Below are 20,000 nucleotides of genomic sequence, written 5' to 3'. Positions count from 1 at the left end.
TACAGCGCGCGTACTATCTGAGAGATATAATTATTTTATCGTAACAAATCACATATAAATTTTTGGAGAATAAGCAAATTGAAGCAAAATAAAAGTTTAAAAACAGTCTATTCTTCTAACTGCAGCCAATACTATCTTTTGCAATTTCTTTACTTATCCCTCAACTAAGATTACAATATTTATGATGAGTCAGTGCAAGGCCATGACTAGTGCCCAGCCCCAACCTCATCTCGTTTTGCAGGGGTAGCGCGGTTCTTCTCGACGGCGCTACGGTAATGAGTTTAAATAGATAAGCTTGTTGCATGGATTTGCCCGATTACGGGTAAAATTCCAACGACCTAAAGCAATGTTCGAATTGTTAACATGAACCGAGAATGCCAAGTCACGGCATACAATCTTCACAGTTTTATTCCCTTTATAAAACAGTGGAGATTTTAATTCTTGATTGAATCCCTCACATTATGCGCATCTTCGTGAAACCTTTTAAAACAGTCTTCACAGTGACCATGTTTGTCAGGAGCGGCGAGTTTCGGGCATCCCGTAACAAGGCATCCCTCGCGTAACAATGGCTCTGAGCGAGATGAAGTTTCAGATGGAAAATCTGCCGGAAAAAAGGACAATAAACATCAAGGTTAATTGGATGCTGCAACGAAGAGTGAACTGTGTCATCAACTACTGAAATCTCGGAAACCAATCATTGTATACCACTAGCTTTCGATCGCTCATTCAGCGCGCGTGTGAAACTATTTTGCTGTAATAAGGACCTTTGTCTACAAGTTAAAACTAGCACGCAAAATGATTGGTTTTTACTCTTGAAAGTGAGGATGAATGACTGTGAAATAAATGTTACGTTAAGCAATGTTTTTAGTTAGAAAGTATTTAGTGAAATCTCTCCTTCTAATCACCCCCTACCTCCGCCAAACGAAACTTCGAAGAGACAAATCTGACAGTCTTCTGCGCCATTGTTCATTGCATTGGTTACGAAAACACTATGCAAGTATTTCAGCTAAGGATTTGTCGAGTTAGCAAGTTGCTTATGCGCAGGATTTTCATATTTTCTGATAGCTTGGCGTGTTACTCGAGGTAAAACACGTCAAGAACGACCAGATTTAGGACATGCCCATTATAAATTTTACATTGCAGTTCACTAGTTTTCATCAGAGTTGGTAATTCGTTAATTTGATATAAAGGACTGACACGTGAAAGACGTATCTGGTGCTGCAAGCTGAAATTCAAAATAAATAAATAAATAAATACAACAATAATAATAGTCATAACATCACCTGGGATTGAGAATGGTCCTGACTGAGGTATTGTGCTCTCCAAAAAGCACCGAGAGCAGTAACCATTCATTTCTGGTGTTCCAAATAATGTGCAGTTTTCTTGACGGCATTTCATGCCTTGAACATTTCCGCCAAAACGCGCAGCCTCTTCTGATCGATACAAGTGACTTTGAGTCTGGCAGACTTGAACGGGTAGATGGAGTGGACCGGCTGCAATGCTGTCAAAATGTCGATTTTGTTCCACGGGACGACTAACAAAGCCACTGTTGAAGCCCTGGGAATTGTTACTTTGTGGCGCTGACTCGGCAAGCAAGGCAGAATTTCCCTTTTTGCGAAGGCATTCCTCGCATAAGCCATCTACTCCTTGAATACTAAAATTTAGACACCCTGGAGTGGTGCATGGCAGTGGATTCTTGACCCCAGCCTTCTTAGTTGTTGCTACTGGTTCAGTTGTTTGCAGGGTTCTACTGGGACTGGTAGGGACACTAGCGGTTCTTGCTTTCACCTGGGAAAGAAATAACAATGAATTTTAATTGTCAAATGCATTTTGCGCTAGGGGTACTAACTGGGAACACTGAAGAGAAATTAAATCAAACCAACTGATAGAGCGACTTTCGTATGAGAATGACCTTGAAAAAGTGTTCGTAATTTGTTTCACGGACCAATGCTTGGCAAGATTAAAACAAAGTTTCTCCTTATTCCTGCCAAGGAATTCCTAATATGGGTAGTAAACAGTTAGATTGCCCAATCACATTACTGCACTTCAAATGACGTCACAGCAAAACTTTCCAGAAAGTTTCAAGGGAAGATGACGTCGTTTGCATCCGCGTTCGCTAAGCCAATGAAAATTCGCTCGTTTGTTTTTGTTCGATAAGCCAATCAAAATGTTTTGCAGTTTTGTTTTTACGTTCAGTTTTTACGTTTGTTTTTCAAGGTCATATGAAAGTCGCTCTATCAAAGTATAAGTACAAGGGAGGATTACGTTTTTGCAAACGTTGGCCGTGTAGCGCTTATATTTGAACAGAGTTAACTGAATAGAGTGTCATGTGAAGCTTAGCACTTCACATTACACTCTCTTCAGTTAAGTCCTATCAAAGTATAGGTTGGTTTTTGAGAAGAGGGGAAAACCGGAGTACCCGGAGATTTAACCTGTCTGTGCAGAGTAGAGAACTAACAAACTCAATCCACATATGACGGCGAGTCTGGGAATCGAACCCGGGCGACAATGGTGGGAGGCGCGTGCTCTCACTACTTACTGCGCCATCCCCGCTCCTGAATAAAGTAAACACATATACTGCAGGAACAATAAAGGCGTATAGAAATCTCCAGTAACAACACTAAACCATGCATCTGCGACATCACAAATTTTTTGACTACAAAACCACAAACCAATAAGTTAAAACAGAAGCACATGACCTTGAAGGGTGTAACTTGCAACTCTTTTCCTTGGAACAAAGCTGGCCACTTTAGGACACCAATTTTATGCCCAAATATTGGTAATTGTCAAGAAGAGCTCCCCGAAAAACCTGTCGGCCGACTGTTGCCCAACTGTCGGCCGACAGTTTTTGACAGGTTTTTTGGGGAGCTCTTCTTCACAATTACCCAAATATTGGGAAAAATATGATCGAAGCTGCACTCGCGGGAAAATGCACGCGCTACGTTACATCCAAATAAGGAAACTTTAAACTAAAAAAAGAAAACCCACCTCTAAACCAGAGTTAAACACTTCAAAGGTCATGAGCTTTAGGTTAAAAGAATGTAAGAAGCAAGTGGTTCCTTGTAAATAAACAAGGATACAAGTACAACAAATTGCAATTTCATAAGGGTAGAGTTCAATTCAAAGTAATGACATGATGAGTTGCTGGAAAATTTGTATTTACGCAAAAACCTTCAGATTACATTACATTACGTTTCCGAGATTGAACCGGAAATATTTTACATTTTCAAACCCGTCGCGACTGGAAAAATCTACCTCTTCGTTTCTTTATGAACTGGTCCCAGAAAAGCTGAGAGAGTCAAAAAGAATTTGTCGCCTATTAAATAAATTGCCTAAAACGAGTGAAATTTATTCCAAATTCGTTCAGTGACTCAAATCACGTTCTCATGGAGAAATGTAATGGTCGGGATTTACTTCATTCTCACAGTTATACATACTTGTTCACTCCAACAAACTGCAAAGACCCCTACCTTATTGCCAGGGATTGCAGATGCTGTTGCTCCTTGTTGTCTGGATGATTTTGGCTCTGGTTCCCTGTTTAATTCAAGCTGAAAGGCCCTTGCATAGCAAATCCGACAAAGGCCATTATCCTCAACTGCTGGTTCACCACATCCCATTGCACATTTATTTTTTGCAGCTTGGGTAGACTGTGCAGTAGAAACAACTGTAGCAGAAGCAGCAGTCGAAGCAACCGCAACCTGACCAGCTTTTGGCTCGGTTTTTTTGCTTGCCCCAGAAAGGGCTCTTTGTGCTTGAGATGTCCTTGGTGCTGTCGGGCATGCTGTAGTAATCGCATCTAGTGGCAACAATGGATACTGAGATCGCACCTCAGAACTACCCAATGAAGAGCCTTGGACCTGACCTTCAAAACGTCGGCATGAGGGATTTGATAAAGCTGATGCCACTTGATGGCCTGATGAACCTGATGCCATTTGATAAGTTGGTGTCACTGATGGTGTTGCTGTCACCGTGCTTGGAGGAGGTTGCATCACTGGAAAACTACATGTAACTGCTGTTTGTGCCATGGATGAAACTGGCCCTCGGTTGTTTGTCATTTGCAAAGACACAGCTGATTTCCCTCTGTAACATTCTTCACACAGATCTTTGAACTGAAACACCCCTTCATTTAAGCAACCAGGAGAGGCACACAGCACCCCTTTCTTTCCAGCAACTGCTCCAAAAGGTACCTGGTTTCTGTTGGTGACATCTGGTGGAGGTGATGGCAAGGAAGCAGGCCGAGCACTGGATGAAGCAGAATTTCTCACTAATCTTCCACCTGAGTTTATAAAACTGTGGATGCATCCTGTGTAACAGACAAAACACATGCCATACAAGGCTGGAATACCAGGAGAATTACAGCTTGGAGTCTGGCAGGGAACAAAACCAGCAGCTGCAGTTGCTATTGGACTACTGGGGGGCAATCCATTGGGGGAACCCACACCCAGACTGTTCTCCATTTGCAGACTGAAGGCTCTGTAGCATCTGGAACACAAATTATGATGTTCTGGCAGGCCAAAGAACTGACAACCATTCCTTTGGTTTGCACATGGAGTTGCAGTTGCCAAATGGACATCATTAATGCTTGCTGCTAATTCTTCAGCACTTCTCTCAGCATCAAAGCATCTTTCACAAAGGCCACCTTGCTCAGGGACAGCTGCATACTTGCAACCAGTGGTGCCGCACTTCCTGGAGGTTGAAATTGGGAGATTCATGGATGTGGTGGCTGAATTGGCCTTTGAGCCTCCTTTTTGCTGCCCTGTCGAAAGCTGCCTAGCAGGAGCATGTGGACTTGGTTGACTAGCTGCTCCCACACTCTTGAGATACTCATTTAAACACTTGGAACAACGATAGCCAGTTTCTGTAGATCCAAAGAATTCACACCCCTGAGTCTTACAACAGACAAACTGAGGAGGTAGTTGTTGTATGCCTGGCTGAAACTGTGGCCTCTTCTGCCTGCTTTTTGACATGCGCTGGTACTCCTCTCTAGCCTTTGCAAAATACCTCTGGATAAGACCTTTCATGCAAGGAGGCTGCTCAACAAAATGTAGCTTTGCAACAACAATGCTAGATCTAGATTCACCAGAATTGCTTGTCATGGGCACTTTAGCACAGTCCAAGTACTGTCGCAGACGGTCACTTGCCATAGGCTCTTCATAATCAAACAGAAAATGAACAGGCAAGGGGGTTCCATCAAACTTGACCAGTGGCACTGCATGGATGCAGTTAGCCGCAGTTGGCGCTGACCCACTTTCGACACCAAGGTCTAATTTTCCATCTTCAATGCTGACAACTGCTGTAAAATGACCATCAGCATAACCAATGACCAATGGACTTTTTACACAGTCAATGGAGTCCCACAACAGTGGCAAGTAAATGCCTCCAAAGTTAATTGGTGCATATGATTCATCAAAATGTCCTCTCAACGTTTCATCTGACACCACAATTATGGTCCGACGCAAGATGTTTGCCAGGACAAAAATGTGGATTTCTTCAAGGCTTCCATACTGTGCACCACTGGCACCATAAGGATATTGAGACTGCGATGCTAGCCTTATGACTTCCTCCCATTCATAGGCCCACTGCTGCTCTGTTCGTTCAAATCCACCAGTTTGAGTCAACACTTGACGGTGTTCTTCAGCTTTCCAACGGTTGTGGTAGAAACCTTATAACAAAACCAGGAAAAACATATTTAGACCAGATTGAATGGAAACCTTTCCTTTACTTACAAGACAGCCTCGTATATTACTATTATTAGTATTTGATATAATTATTAGGGTGCTGAAGCTATTAAATGCATTGCTCTCTGTAAAATTAGTACGTCGGACTTGTAACTGTTACAGTGCGTTTCACAAAACTTTTGACAGGTGGTTTGCAAAGACAGTTTGTTTTTAATTCCCAAAGTTCACTTTGAACTTGGGAATTTCATCACGTAACTGTCAAGCAAATGGCAAGCTTAAACTAACTTGGGAACTTCACGCCAAACTTTGTGGGAATATGGGAAAGTTGAATTCCATGAGCAGGGCTTCTGATATTTCTGTGGGGTCGCGGAGCTGCGAAATTCAGGTAAATCCGTGAAATTCATAAAAACACGCAAAATTCTCTAAAATCTTACCAAACACTTGTTGGTACATCATATTCAAAACTTATCTTGGCTGTTGGGACTGTTTGCTTGCCATAAACTTACAAATTTATCTTGAAACTTTGTCACTGCAATGAGCAAACAACATCCCAAAACTACTAGGCGTTCTTAAAATAGATTATCAGTAATTGTTGCGAAAAACTGGGCATGCAGTTTGCCATTGAAGAATTTCTCGGGCGCATTAATGTTGAAAGAGCAAATGATGATCTCTGTTATTTAAAAGGAACCTCATGGTCAAAACAAATAGTAAACCTGACACTGCCTAACTCTCAAATTTTCCTGGAAAATTGACAGTTTTAGAAAGGCAACATTCATTTGATAAGTAGTCGGAGTTTCTATTGCTGTTGTTATGGCATAGGCTAAAGCTCATCATTCCCCACCCCCACCCCCCAAATATTGACAAAATTGCTGTATTTTTTCATTAAAAATGTTCGTTAAATCAGTGCAAAACCAATCGCTTACCAGCAAAATTGGCCAAGGAAATTCCAGTGAAATCAGCCGGTTTTTTTTGCAAATTTATTTGTCCCTGAAAATCCCGCAAAATGACTTTTTTCTATGACCTATCAGAAGCCCTGTATGAGAGAGAGAATTTCACCATTGCTCTCCACTGTTGTTTTGAAATGAGTGCTTTCACCACGCAAGGAAAGGCATTTCTCTGAAAGAGTCTTGAGGTTAAAGGGGCTAGGTCACGCTATTTTAGGTAATTTTGTTTAATTTCCTTAATTATGAGCTCTAAACGTCAAATTGGCAGAACAAGAGTCTTTCATTTGCAAAATCACAGCCACATAACAACTGAGAATGATTTTCCAGCTTTGTAAATGACATTTTGATATAGACTGATATAAATTTGAAAAAAGGTGGGCCGACGTTTTTCAAATTTACCCAAATTCAATCCATTTCAATCCTCTCCAGTTTTGACCATCCATGTCCATTCTTGGCTTCCCTGTGTTTTGTGAGAGTTCTTCGATAGTTTTGAACAGTTATTTCGATATTTTAGTTAATTCTATGACCATTCGATCAGTGCTGAAATTGCCTAAAATTGCGTGACCTAGCCCCTTTAACACCGTTATGTTTTTGACTTAGTTTTTTTTATTTTAAAAAATGAAAATGGCCTATTGACCTTGCATAAACAACTATGTTTAGATCATGATGCATCGTTGATCATCACTTCTGTTTTAGGGCATTGTTATTCAGACACATCAGTTCCCTTAATAATAATGTCCTCTACAAGTACCATAATTTGAACACTTTTTGCCCAATTCTGCCATCATCCATGGACAGAAACTGGGTAATCCTAAGTATTCGACATAGGAAACTATTGTTGCAGTAAGACAAGCTAAATGATTTGCAACTTGAAGGCTCTTATGGCCCTGGTAAATGAATTTTATCACTTTGTAGTATACACCAAGAGACAATGCAACCGAAACTTTTGGTAATCAAATTAAATGGGTCAAGGTAGTCCAAGAGGTCAAAGGAGCTCATACTGCAAAACACAGAGACTGTACTGTAGAACAAGAAATAATAAAATGTGCTATTAAATAGATGTAGCTTGGGAGCAAAGACGAAGGAAGGGGTACACAAAAACTGCAATGAAATCCCTTGACCATGGGACGTTGCATTTACGATCCTACCTCAGGGTATGGGTGAGTAGATTCCTACTAGTCGGATTACTCTTTGAAAAAACCTTTCCTATCACCTCTCTTTTTTGTCGATGCCTTTGTGCAAGGAATCCTACCAGTTGAATTCTGAAGGACCTCATCTTGCGGGGGGGGGAAGCCCTCATTTACCTCTCCCATTGAATTAACTTACTTGTACCTTCCAAGTCCTCCACGAGTGCCTCATAAACAGTCTTTCTCAAGGTTTGATAACGGTCATTGACAGCCCACATTCCAATGGAAGCTGCATGCATTAGGCAGTTACCATCACCTAAAGTGTTAACGGTAACCATGCGACACAGCGAGCTACACCAATTCAGCCTCCTGGCTGTCTCCAATTCTCTCAATATGTGACCATCCACAAGAAAGCTGAACACAAATTTACGAAATTCATCTTCGAGGCTTTGAAGTGATGGCAAAACGAAGGAGTACTTAGTTGAATCACCAAGATGGCGGTGCTTAGTGGCTTCTTCTGGTACCACGACATCTTTACGGACAATTTCTCGTACGTCCAAGGCCAAATCCAGGTCGTTTAGAGAAATGTTGCGTTCAAACAGATGGCTAGGAGGTTGGAAGCAGGCAGCCATCTTCTTTGAAAACCAATTAACTAATGTCGATAATCCGTCTAACGTTCAGATTTTGTATCCGCAACTTCAGCAGGAATATAGTTAACTAGAAGATGGTCTGAACGTTCGGACTTTCAAAGCAATTTCACGATGACGATTCTTATGACACGGCTGAAAGAGGAAGTAACTTCCTGTCAGGAATTTTGAGAAATATAGTTCACGTAATTAATTAAATCTAGTCCATAGTAAACTTCAAACCTTGGTTGAAAGCTCCTTTCAAATAACTTTGAAAACAAGTTACCTTTTCCGTTGAAAATTGCGCTAAAAGTCCCCTGACAAAGTGAAACAACCAACGAAGGCAGAAAGGTCAGTTGAAATAGTTCGTTACCGGGACTTTTCCCGAGGGGAAAACCCATCTCCACCCGTGTTGTCGGAAATAAATCTCAACTATCCAGGGTAGGCATAGGATATCTTTCTTTTTAAGTGAAATATTATTGAATGGTTTCGGTGAAAAAGCAATTGAAGGAGTAAGAACTTCTTTTTATATTGTTTTTGCCTTTATTCTGTCCCTTATGGAGTCTCTTTCTCATCCTGAGTGAATTTTTTTTTTCAAACGCAGACTTATCTCTCCCAGCCCTAGTAACAAGGAAGTTGATTCGCTCATCGGACAGAAATATTACGTCGTCATTGTTCCTGAAGTGTAAGAAAGGGAAAGTTTCTTGGTACCGGACCCGACATTGACGCTGAACGGGGCTTGTTTGTTGTCAGTTATTATAGGTAGCTATTACTTTATAAATGTTTTTTTTGTCCCTCGATGCATGTGCTGTGTGGCACAAGCCTCATGAAGTAGAAACAAAGTGAATGAGTAGAAAGAAAACAATCCAGGACGGGTAGAATCTTATCAGTTTCTTAAATGACTCATTTATTTATTTATATCAATGTACCCGACAAGTCCGGTGTAATTAACAATAAAAGTAGAATCGATCAAATGAGAGCAAAGAGAAAAAAGCATGAAGGTTTTCTAGTAACGGGCCGCAGCTGAAAGATGCTCACTCTTTCAGCACCGCATTTCGCACTCCTGGGGGAACATATAGAAAATATGCATGGCCCCGCGAGATTCAGGTCCAGGCCCATAGGCTACCCCTAATTTCTAACAAGAAACTGAATCGTACTATTGTTATATTAAATTTTGCCTTTTGGATTTTTGATTGCAATAACAATCCTTATTCTTAGCAATATAGTGATTAGGGTGCTTTTAATTTAACCTGGCGAAGGGTCTGGTGTCTGACATTTGCAGAAAAGGAAAGGAAAGGAAAGGAACTTTATTTAAGTGTCTAGTCGTTCTAGTCTTGGGGACACTGTAAACTGAAATGAACAATGAAAGTAAATCAAGTCAAATGTTGGTTTTTGAGGAGAGGGGAAACCGGAGTACCTGGAGAAAACCTCTCAGTGCAGAGTAGAGAACCAACAAACTCAACCCACATATGACGCCGAGTCCGGGAATCGAACCCGGGCCACATTGGTGGGAGGCGAGTGCTCTCACCACTGCGGCATTCCTGCACCTCGCAGTCTGCAGACTGCAGACAAATAGCGCTGATAAAGAGTATTTAAGTCTAAGAACCCATTTTAAAACGGTTAGCTTTCGCAATTATTGAAAGCTAACCGTTTTAAAATGGGTTCTTAGACTTAAATACTCCTTATCAGCGCTATTTGAAATTGGTGTTTAGACTTAAATACTGTTTATCAGCGCTATTTGTCTGCAGTCTGCAGTCTGCAAATGTCAGACACCGCTCAGGGCCTGTTTACTCTACTACAACTCCAGAGCCAGAGCCAAGAACATAGTATTAAGGCCTCTGACCACAAAGATACCCCCAGTTCAGCAGACATCAGTAACAGCAACTTCCTTTAAAACCCCATTTAAAGATTGTGCCCCTCCCAGCTCTGTCCACCCCAAGTCCTGAAGTCACCACAGCTAGACCAGTGAAAGCTGTGAAACCACCAGAATGCTTAAACCAATAGTCAAACATTGGACTGTGCGCCACATTCATTTTGACATAGTTGTTGTTGGTGTTCTTGTTGTTTTGTTATAGTTGTAACCTTTTGTTTGGGGGAAGGGGGTGGAGGTGGATGCAGGATGTATGTTGAATAAAATCAAGTGATGTTGCTTAATCGCAGTCTGGCCCTTTTCCTCTGTCTAACACTGCAGGAATCTGATATGCTGACAAATTTATTTTTGTTTACATTTTTCTACACAGGATGACTTCTCCACTTCCCAGCAAAGGAAAAGTGGCAATTATTGGCAGGTTAATTCATTTGATTGATTGTTACTAACCAACACATTCAGAATCTGCTGTTGCACCAGCAATGGGAAATCAGACCGGTCCATTGACAATGCAAGGCTGTCAGATTTTTTTTCGAGTTAATTACTTCTTGCCAGATTGTGACGCCAATCTGTCTTCTAATTTTCCCTACTTTGATTCCTGAGAGCATGTAATTAGGAATTCCAGTTTGTTTGAACAATCTGATTTGTGAAGTTGAAATTTGCATTCAGCTTTGTGGAGGCTTAACATGCCTTGAAGATACTTTGCAACCGACTGCACTTATTTTAAACTTACAAGTCGTAATTTATGTAAAGTCCATGGTACATGTACATTGTACTCTGTTACGGTTATAGTTACAAAAGGTGGAGGTATAGCCAAATGATTTTCTCATGAATGTTCAATAGTTATTGATCAAACCCTTGTTAATTTTAACAAGTGTGCTATCATGATATCTCAGTCAGCAGTGTTGTCCTTGAATATCCTGTGCTTGAATGAAAATGTGAGAGATCGATAAATTAGCCAAATGTATTATTCATGAAGCCATAATTAAATAATTGCAAACATATTTCTTTATATAATTTCTCTGTATGAATTATCAGGGGTGCAGGGATAGTGCAGTGTGAGAGTTACTCGCCTCCCACCAATTTGCCCTGGGTTGGATTCCCAGACTCGGCAACATAATATCTTGTGGGTTGAGTCTGTTGGTTCTTTACTCTGCACTGAGACGTTTTCTCTGGTTGCTCTGATTTCCCCTCTCCTTAAAGACCAACATTTGACTTGAATTGCGTTAATTGTTAATTTCAGTTTACATTGTCCCCAATTAGTGCTCCAGCACTAGAACAACTAAACACTTGAATAAAGTTCCTTTCCTTTCCTCTCTCCGTTACCATACTAGTGGTTTCAAAAAGTACCGACAACTCACTGACGAAAAACCTTCAAGTTGGCTACTTCGCTCAGAGACGTTGGCTACTTTTTTCCATAAATTGAAGTAATCAAAGACAGGTTCTTTCAGACCTAAGATTAAAATTCATTTTGACAATGACAACAGTCGCTTATAATAATTATTTTTATACTCATTGAAACCAAGTACCAACTTCAAATTTTACTTATTATAACTAAACCCCTGAATTGCAAGGATGCAGGGCTGGCATAGTAGTGAGAGCACTCGCTTCCCACTAATGCGGTGCAGGTTCAATTCCCAGCCTCTTTGTCATATGTGGATGAGTTTGTCTGTTCCGAGAGGTTTTTCTCTTGGTACTCTGTCTTTTCCCTGTCCTCAAAAACCAACATTTGATCTGACATGTCAGACTTGTGTTAATTTGTGGAATTGTGACTTAAAAGTAAGGCTGACTGATATTGCACTGTAGCAACATAAGAAGCATTACCCGGTATTTATTTAAAAATTATTATGTTTTCAAAAACATTGTCTCGATTTCCAAAGCAAAAGCCTGACTGAAGGGAGGAGACGAAAGATTTTCCTTTAATATTTGATTTTAATTACTGGTATGATTTCCTTTAAAGATATTTTCTGAGAAGCCGCTAGCTTACGCTAATACAAGCACAAGGAATCGGCAGCAGTCTATCGCAAAAGAAAAAATGACTAAAGGAAGAGAATTGAGTAACTGTTTAATATTTGGAGGCAAACAACTTTCCAGCGCATTTGTTGAGTTGACACATTGTTTCTTTGGATGCACATTGTCCTAGTTCTTTCAGCTGCTGTCAAAGAGCTTTTCCCGAGTTCATGAATTGTGCTGGTGAAATATCTGATGTTAAAAGCTCCTGGTGCATTCAGTTTGATGATTTTCAACGTTAAATAGACCCTCTGTAAAAGTTCAAAAAAAAGGAAGATTTGTTAAACGTGCATAATTAATCTTTAAATTTGTAATTTGGCTTGATTCCTATTTGCTGGCTATTAATGACAGGTAACAGTTAATTCAGTCACTTGAAATGGCTCTTTTAGTGCCCACCGAATACTGCAACATTCAACCAAGGACATTTTTAAAATGCTATGCGATTCAAGGAAAATTTGATGACCACCTGACTCATGAATTCCATGTTTAATGTTACTTGAAAAGGCGATATATCGCACTCATTAATTGCTTCGCGATTCATGTGATTTTTCGCGTGAAATTTAATGCAGAATTCCCTCGTCAGGTGGTGAATTTTCCTATAAATATCATGATAGCCCAGTTGAAGAGCATACTGAATGTACAGCACGAACACATGGTCTTGGGTTTTTGTCACATTTTAGCCTGGATTTTTTCATCTCCTTTGCAAAGTTGCTTACTTGCTAGAACTGTGATGATTTATCGCTGGACAAAATTAATTAATGTAATGCTCATCAGTTCAGCTGGCTAACTTCAGCCTCCTTTTGTCTTTTGCATGTATTGAACAGTGGATTGATTGGAAGATGTTGGTCAGTGGTAAGTTCAAAGTTTAAATGTATTCGGCATCTAGTAATTACAGAATGGGAGAAGTTGAATTATTATAATAAAGCAATTGGCACCCTTGAATTTAATTTGAAATAGTGATGGTTCTATCAAAGGAATGATTTTGCTCATTTCAACATCATCATCCTTTAGGAAACCCCTCAGAGAAAGTAAGATCAACAATCTAATGGTGTAGGAATTTACATTATGCACAGTAAGGAATGTGGATGCAATTTGAGTTAGATAGAAATTCACTTACCGGTACATTGTATATAAACTTTTCCACGCTCTTTACATATAAATGGCTCCTGGACCAATAATAATTGTAGAAATCCTATTCTAGGTGTGACTATTTTTTTTGTTGTTGCATGCCACCCTGTATATGTGCCACTTATCAAATGAATGTTTCTTTTTTTTTGGAGAAATGGGGTTTTACACATAATTTTAGTAAGCGGCTGATTTTGTGAAGTAGGCGGCAGTGGCAAGAAAGGGGCAGTGACATACTCCCTGAGAAAATTTTGAAATCTAGGAGCTCAGAAATGACATTTCCAGCAACAACATGTAGCTGCTGGTGGCCAAGTTAGAAGACAATTTTTGTTGCATCCTCGATCTCTTGTTGAAATACGACAAAATATCGCCTCCAGCTGCCCGCTTTCTTGTTGTGTCTTTGATTTTTAATAAACAGCACATGGAAAACCGGAAGGGCGTAGTGAATGTGATTGAGGCATCATTTGGCACCAGTCTTTCTCCTCTATTCATCCAAATAATCGCACTGTAGAGTTTATATGCATGGCTAAGGCAAGTACAAATAACAAGGAATTCATAAAAATATCCAATTTCCAAAAAGGAGCAAAACATACAGCAAGTGGTTCCTTGATATTCTAGTTGTTTTATTGAATTAAAATAAATAAAAATGAATCAAAGCGAAACAGTAACAATGGTGTAATTTATCGAAAAAGTAGGCGGTGATAAGTTAAGGAGTAGCCGGCAGAATTCACCGGCTGCCGGCTTCTAATGAAACCTCTGAAGGCTGTAATTTTTTGCCTTGGGTAGTCGTTATAAATTCAGTATTAACACCACATATGCAAATGATAAACAGATCTTTCCTTTGATGTGAAGCTTCATCTATCACACACTCAGTAACAATAAAATTTGACTGCATTGTTATAGATATTTTCCAGTGCTGGTTACCATGTTGCATTGTATGACAATGTTGCTAGTCAGATCCCTGCAGCACTTTCCAGTATTGAAGCTCAGCTTTGTGATATGGAAGCCAAGGGATTGATGCGAAGCAAAAATGTTACTGCTAAGGAAGCGTTTCAACTAGTTGTCAGTGTTGATGACCTTCAGACAGCAGTAGATGGAGCTCTTTATATCCAGGTGAGAAGTTCAATTCTATGCATCCACCGATCCTTTCATTTGCTTAATGGGGAGTCACGGTGGTTAAGTGGTCATCAACCATACCTCCCACCTCTGTGACCTGGGTTCAACTCTGGCTCCTAGGGTTTTTCTCGGGGTACTCCGGTTTTCCTCACTCCTCAAAATCAGCCTATTCCATCAGGCTGTGGTGCTGTGCTCAGAGGTCATACATGTGTCATGTTCAGGGGCCGAGCGCCTAGCCGAAAGCACAGCTCCTTCGGTCTGACCTCGCTGAGCTGTGCCCGTAATAATTCAGTCTCTGACTGCGAGAACGGTCGATTAGCAGGTCAGGTCAGATATTTCATAATAATTGTTATGCCTGTCTGCCAGGATGACTAGATTCCTTTAAAACCAGGCTCAAGACATTTTTAAAAATGCATTCAACCTACATGTATAGTAAATTAATTTTAATCTTATTCTTGTAATTACTTTAAATCCTCTTATGTAAAAGCATTGAGACTTATATATAATGCGTTTTAAGAACTGTATTATTATTCTAATAATAATAATTATTATTTCAAGAGGAAAATGTTGTTACCTATCACAGTGCAGTTTTCTCATCTATGGCCTTATTAGTCCTTCCCCTTGGGCCTCTTCTATCATCAGTCCCTTTCCGGATAGTCAAGAATTAAGGTGCACAAAAATGCTGCAGCAAATGGTTGGAGGGGGAGCTGGCCAATCTCTTCTTGTTTTTCCCCTTGCTCCAGTCTCACCACGCTCTGCGCTTTCTGATTTTCTTGCTTCTCGACTATCCAGAATGGGACTGCTAGCAGTCTAGGCATCTTCAGAAGCCTCCAATTCCACAATGCAATCCCTGCACCTAATTTAAATTTCTCCTTTTTTAAAATCCCTGTGCCTGTTTACACCCTTATTGAAGCCTCTAATCTATTTTTTTCCTTCATGTATGACAACTCTTTCTGTCCAGTATTCAAATTGACAATAGTAATACAGTCAAACCTTTATTAAGCAGACACTCTCCTTAAAGCAGAGGACAAGTCCCCATGCTTAAATTTTCTCCAACATTTAATGTAAAAAGTACCTTTATTCAACAGACATTTCTATTATAGTCTATAAAAAACTGTATTGAATGGACTCTGCAAAAAAGGAAGCATGTTTTTTGTGATGACATATTTTAATTAATACATCAGCCATTTAACTTTTTCAACAAGAGAGCTTTAATCCACATCTTTGTATGCAATTAACAACAGGAAATACTGTCTCTGTTGGCAGTCTCAGTAACAAAAAGTGATGAAAGTAGTAATTAAATACAGTTCATGCATGCACTTACTGACAAAACATTTGATCAATTATTGTATACGTGTAGATTGTTAGACAGCTGTGTAGATTGCTTTACATGTACAGGGTACATCTTCTAATAAAGCAGCCAGATGATCTCATATACTTGAAATTGTTTATGAAAAAACATTATTGTGCATTCACAGGAATAGTATTTGACCCTTTCAAGGCCAATGAATATTGATGACCCTTTCAACAAGAATTCTAAGGAAACTCCTTTCAGCTGGCAACCTGTTTTAAGCAGATGTCTGTGTTACGAAAAATACATGTAGCATTGCGTGACTAGCGTTACTATCTAGACTGAGGCTTCGCGAGAGTTTGTAGTTTGTTTATTTTTAGGTTCGTGCGTAAGCGTCTCTAAATCGATGTGTTTTGTAATCTTTCTATAATTAGAGTGATTACTATTTTAGAAAGTTCTAGAAGTTTATTGTCAGAGTATATAAGTAGACGAGTCCAAGCGGAGTGTTTTTTTAACTAGTTTTTCACAAGCGAAGAGAGTTGGCGTTAGCCGTGTTTAGTCAAGTGTGACAGAAGCAGTGTTTATTCAAGTTGGCGGTGGCCGTGTAAGTTTATCGAGTACGTGTTGTTAAGAGTCTTACTTCGTGGAAACTACGTTCATTTTTGGAATAAATCTTCTTGTTGTTGTTCCGATAACCCTGCGTTCAGTTTAGTTTGCAAGCTACCTTTCCTCAAAACATTCGAACTCGTAACATTGGGGGCCTGTCCGGGAGAGGAATTCATTTGTTTCCGACTACGTTAACCAGGAAAGGATCACAACTTGGAAGGAATTAGCTGCGCTGTGGAAAAAGTTGTAGCGAGTGAAATAGCCGTGGAACTTTAGTGCCGTGAAATGGAGAAATTTACTCAGCTTGGCGAAAAGTTTGGTCTGGAAGGAGAAAAGCTGCTTGAATTTGTGCGTGAACAAGAAGAAAAAGAACGTGAAGAGAAACGTAGAGACGAAGAACGTGAAGAGAAATGTAGGCAGCTTCAAGAAGAAGAAGAGAGAGAAGAGAGACGCAGACGACAGGATGAAGAAAGGGAAGCGAGACTTTAGGAAAGAGAAATTAGGAAGTTACAACAGGAAGCTGACCTCATGAGACAGAAGGAAGCTGCTGAGGTTGCCAAGAGAGAACATGAGTTAGAACTTGCTAGAATAGCAGCAATGAATGGTGATGGTCGTACTACAGAAAGAGGTGACAGAGAAGATCGGGCCAAGGCACCTAAACTCCCCTCGTTTGTTGATGGCAAAGACGATTTGGACGCATATTTGCAGAGGTTCAAGAGATTTGCCGAGACAGCTAAGTGGCATCGAAGCTCAGTGCTCTGTTGTCTGGACGGGCACTAGAAGTGTATTCACGTCTATCGGAGGACGCAGCTAAGGATTATGACAGGGTAAAGATTGCGTTAATGAAGAGATATGACCTTACCGAAGACGGCTATCGTCGAAAATTTAGAGTATCCGAACCAGAAGTTGACGAAAGTCCGGAGCAGCTTATTGTGCAACTGGACAGATACCTGTTACGGTGGCTAGAGCTTTCGAATACTGCGCGAACCTTTGATGGTCTTAAGGACTTGATCGTGAAAGAACAATTTATTGACTCTTGCCCTAAGGATTTGGTAATTCACCTGCGAGAAAGGGCACCTGAGACTCTAGCAAAGATCGTAGGTACGTCATGTATGGGGAATTATTATGTACCCAATACATATTATATCATTACATACATATTATGTCCCAGAGGTACACAGCGTAATCATACACAGCTAACATGCCTAGACACAGATATACACAGCTATATACAGCTATACAGAGCTGTACACAGACATACAGGGCTATACACATTTATACATACCTATACAGGGCTATACAGAGCTATACAGACCTATACACAGGTATACATACCTATACACAGCTGTACAGTACTATACACAGCTATACAGAGCTATACACAGCTATACAGTGCTTTACAGACCTATACACAGCTATACATAGCAGTACACAGCTATACAGGTATATACACAGGTATACAGTACTATACACAGCTATACAGTGCTATACAGTGCTATACAGACCTATACACAGCTATACATAGCTGTACACAGCTATACAGGGTTATACACGGCTATACAGTACTATACACAGCTACACAGTGCTATACAGACCGATACACAGGTATACATACCTACACAGGGCTGTACTGACCTATACACAGGTATACATACCTATACACAGCTATACAGTACTATACACAGCTATACAGTGCTATACACTGCTATACACAGCTATACAGTGTTATACAGACCTATACACAGCTATACATAGCAGAACACAACTATACAGGTATATACACAGCTATACAGTCCTATACAGACCTATACACAGCTATACATAGCTGTACACAGCTATACAGTACTATACTCAGCTATACAGTGCTATACAGACCGATACACAGCTATACAGGTTTATACACAGCTATACATACCTATACAGGGCTTTATTGACCTATACACAGGTATACATACCTATACACAGCTGTACAGTACTATACACAGCTATACAGTGCTATACACAGCTATACAGTGCTATACAGTGCTATACAGACCTATACACAGCTATACAGGGTTATACACAGCTATACAGGGTTATACACAGCTATACAGTACTATACACAGCTATACAGTGCTATACACAGCTATACAGTGCTATACAGACCTATACACAGCTATACATAGCTGTACACAGCTATACAGGGCTATACACAGCTATACAGTACTATACACAGCTATACAGTGCTATACACAGCTATACAGTGCTATACAGACCTATACACAGCTATACATAGCTGTACACAGCTATACAGCGTTATTCACAGCTATACAGTACTATATACAGCTATACAGTGCTATACACAGCTATACAGTGCTATACAGACCTATACACAGCTATACAGGGTTATACACAGCTATACAGTACTATACACAGCTATACAGTGCTATACACAGCTATACAGTGCTATACAGACCTATACACAGGTATACACAGCTATACATAGCTGTACACAGCTATACACAGCTATATAGTACTATACACAGCTATACAGTGCTATACAGACCTATACACAGCTATACAGGTATATACACAGCTATACAGTACTATACACAGCTATACAGTGCTATACAGACCTATACACAGCTATACATAGCTGTACACAGCTATACAGTGCTATACACAGCTATACCTTGCTATACACAGCTATACATACCTATACAGGGCTCTACAGAGATATACGGTCCTATACACAGGTATATATAGCTATACACTGCTATACATTTTTATACAGCGCTATACAGCGCTATACAGAGTTATAAATACCTATACAGGGCTCTTCAGAGCTATACACAGCTGTACAGCGCTATACAGAGCTATCCCCTATACAAGGCTATCCAGACCTATTCACAGGTATACATAACTGTATACAGCTATACAGGTCTATACACAGCTATACAGCGCTATATATACCTATACATGGCTATACACAGAGCTACACAGGTCTATACACAGCTATGCAGAGCTGTAGAGACCTATACACAGGTATACAGCAATGTACACAGCTCTACATACCTATACAGGGCTATTCACAGCTTTACAGGGCTCTACAGAGCTATACGGACCTATACACAGGTATACATAGCTATACACAGCTATACAGGTTTATACACAGCTATACAGCGCTATACACAGCTATACAGATCTGTACACAGCTATACAGCGCTTTACACCGCTATGCATACATATACAGGGCTATACAGAGCTATACAGACCTATACACAGGTATACATAGCTATACACAGCTATACAGCGCTATACAGAGCTATACATACCTATACAGGGCTATACAGATCTATACACAAGTATACACAGCAATACATACCTATACAGTGCTATACACAGCTATACAGCGCTATACAGAGCTATACGGACCTATACACAGGTATGCATAGCTATACACAGCTATACAGGTTTATACACAGCTATACATACCTATACATGGCTGTGCAGACCTATACACAGCTATACAGAACTATACAGGGCTGTACAGACCTATACACATCTATACAGAACTATACAGGTCTACAGAGCGCTATACAGACCTATACACATCTATACATAGCTAAAC

At 40.1% G+C, this 20,000-nt stretch overlaps 2 protein-coding genes across 3 annotated transcripts in view; one reads left to right on the top strand and one right to left on the bottom strand.

Moving 5' to 3' along the window:
* Positions 1-67: 67 nt before the first annotated feature.
* LOC137997180 (tumor necrosis factor alpha-induced protein 3-like) lies at positions 68-8,751 on the bottom strand. 2 transcript variants are annotated; one of them, XM_068843024.1, is made up of 5 exons: positions 8,662-8,751; positions 7,955-8,531; positions 3,471-5,662; positions 1,284-1,788; positions 68-601 (listed from the first exon to the last, which is right to left on the bottom strand). In XM_068843024.1, exons 2-5 carry the CDS (start codon positions 8,379-8,381, stop codon positions 435-437), a joined length of 3,291 nt encoding a protein of 1,096 aa, XP_068699125.1. In that variant the 5' UTR covers positions 8,382-8,531; positions 8,662-8,751; the 3' UTR covers positions 68-434. The 2 variants fall into 2 exon arrangements, with proteins under 2 accessions (XP_068699125.1, XP_068699124.1); XM_068843023.1 differs by lacking the exon at positions 8,662-8,751 and having other exon boundaries at positions 298-601; positions 7,949-8,518.
* A 232-nt stretch (positions 8,752-8,983) lies between these two features.
* LOC137997179 (lambda-crystallin-like) overlaps positions 8,984-20,000 on the top strand; it is a 40,486-nt gene continuing 29,469 nt past the window's right edge. Inside the window, exons 1-4 of the mRNA XM_068843022.1 lie at positions 8,984-9,137; positions 10,616-10,663; positions 13,077-13,104; positions 14,281-14,490. Coding sequence (XP_068699123.1) covers positions 10,617-10,663; positions 13,077-13,104; positions 14,281-14,490 — 285 coding nt within the window. The 5' untranslated portion in view covers positions 8,984-9,137; position 10,616. The remainder of the gene's footprint in view (positions 9,138-10,615; positions 10,664-13,076; positions 13,105-14,280; positions 14,491-20,000) is intronic.

The sequence above is a fragment of the Montipora foliosa genome, chromosome 3 (genome assembly GCF_036669935.1).
Source record: "Montipora foliosa isolate CH-2021 chromosome 3, ASM3666993v2, whole genome shotgun sequence".
Classification (NCBI taxonomy): Eukaryota; Metazoa; Cnidaria; class Anthozoa; order Scleractinia; family Acroporidae; genus Montipora; species Montipora foliosa.
This window is presented reverse-complemented; position numbering and strand designations above follow the sequence as displayed.

What these genes read in the sequence shown, in the direction of transcription:
- LOC137997180 (XM_068843023.1), bottom strand. Translation starts at nt 8,381, where the DNA reads ATGGCTGCCTGCTTCCAACCTCCTAGCCATCTGTTTGAACGCAACATT. An exon ending in CTGCAATCCCTGGCAATAAG is followed by an intron (nt 1,789 to 3,470) that starts GTAGGGGTCTTT and finishes TTTCTTTCCCAG; the next exon opens with GTGAAAGCAAGAACCGCTAG. An exon ending in AGGACCATTCTCAATCCCAG is followed by an intron (nt 602 to 1,283) that starts GTGATGTTATGA and finishes TTTTTCCGGCAG; the next exon opens with ATTTTCCATCTGAAACTTCA.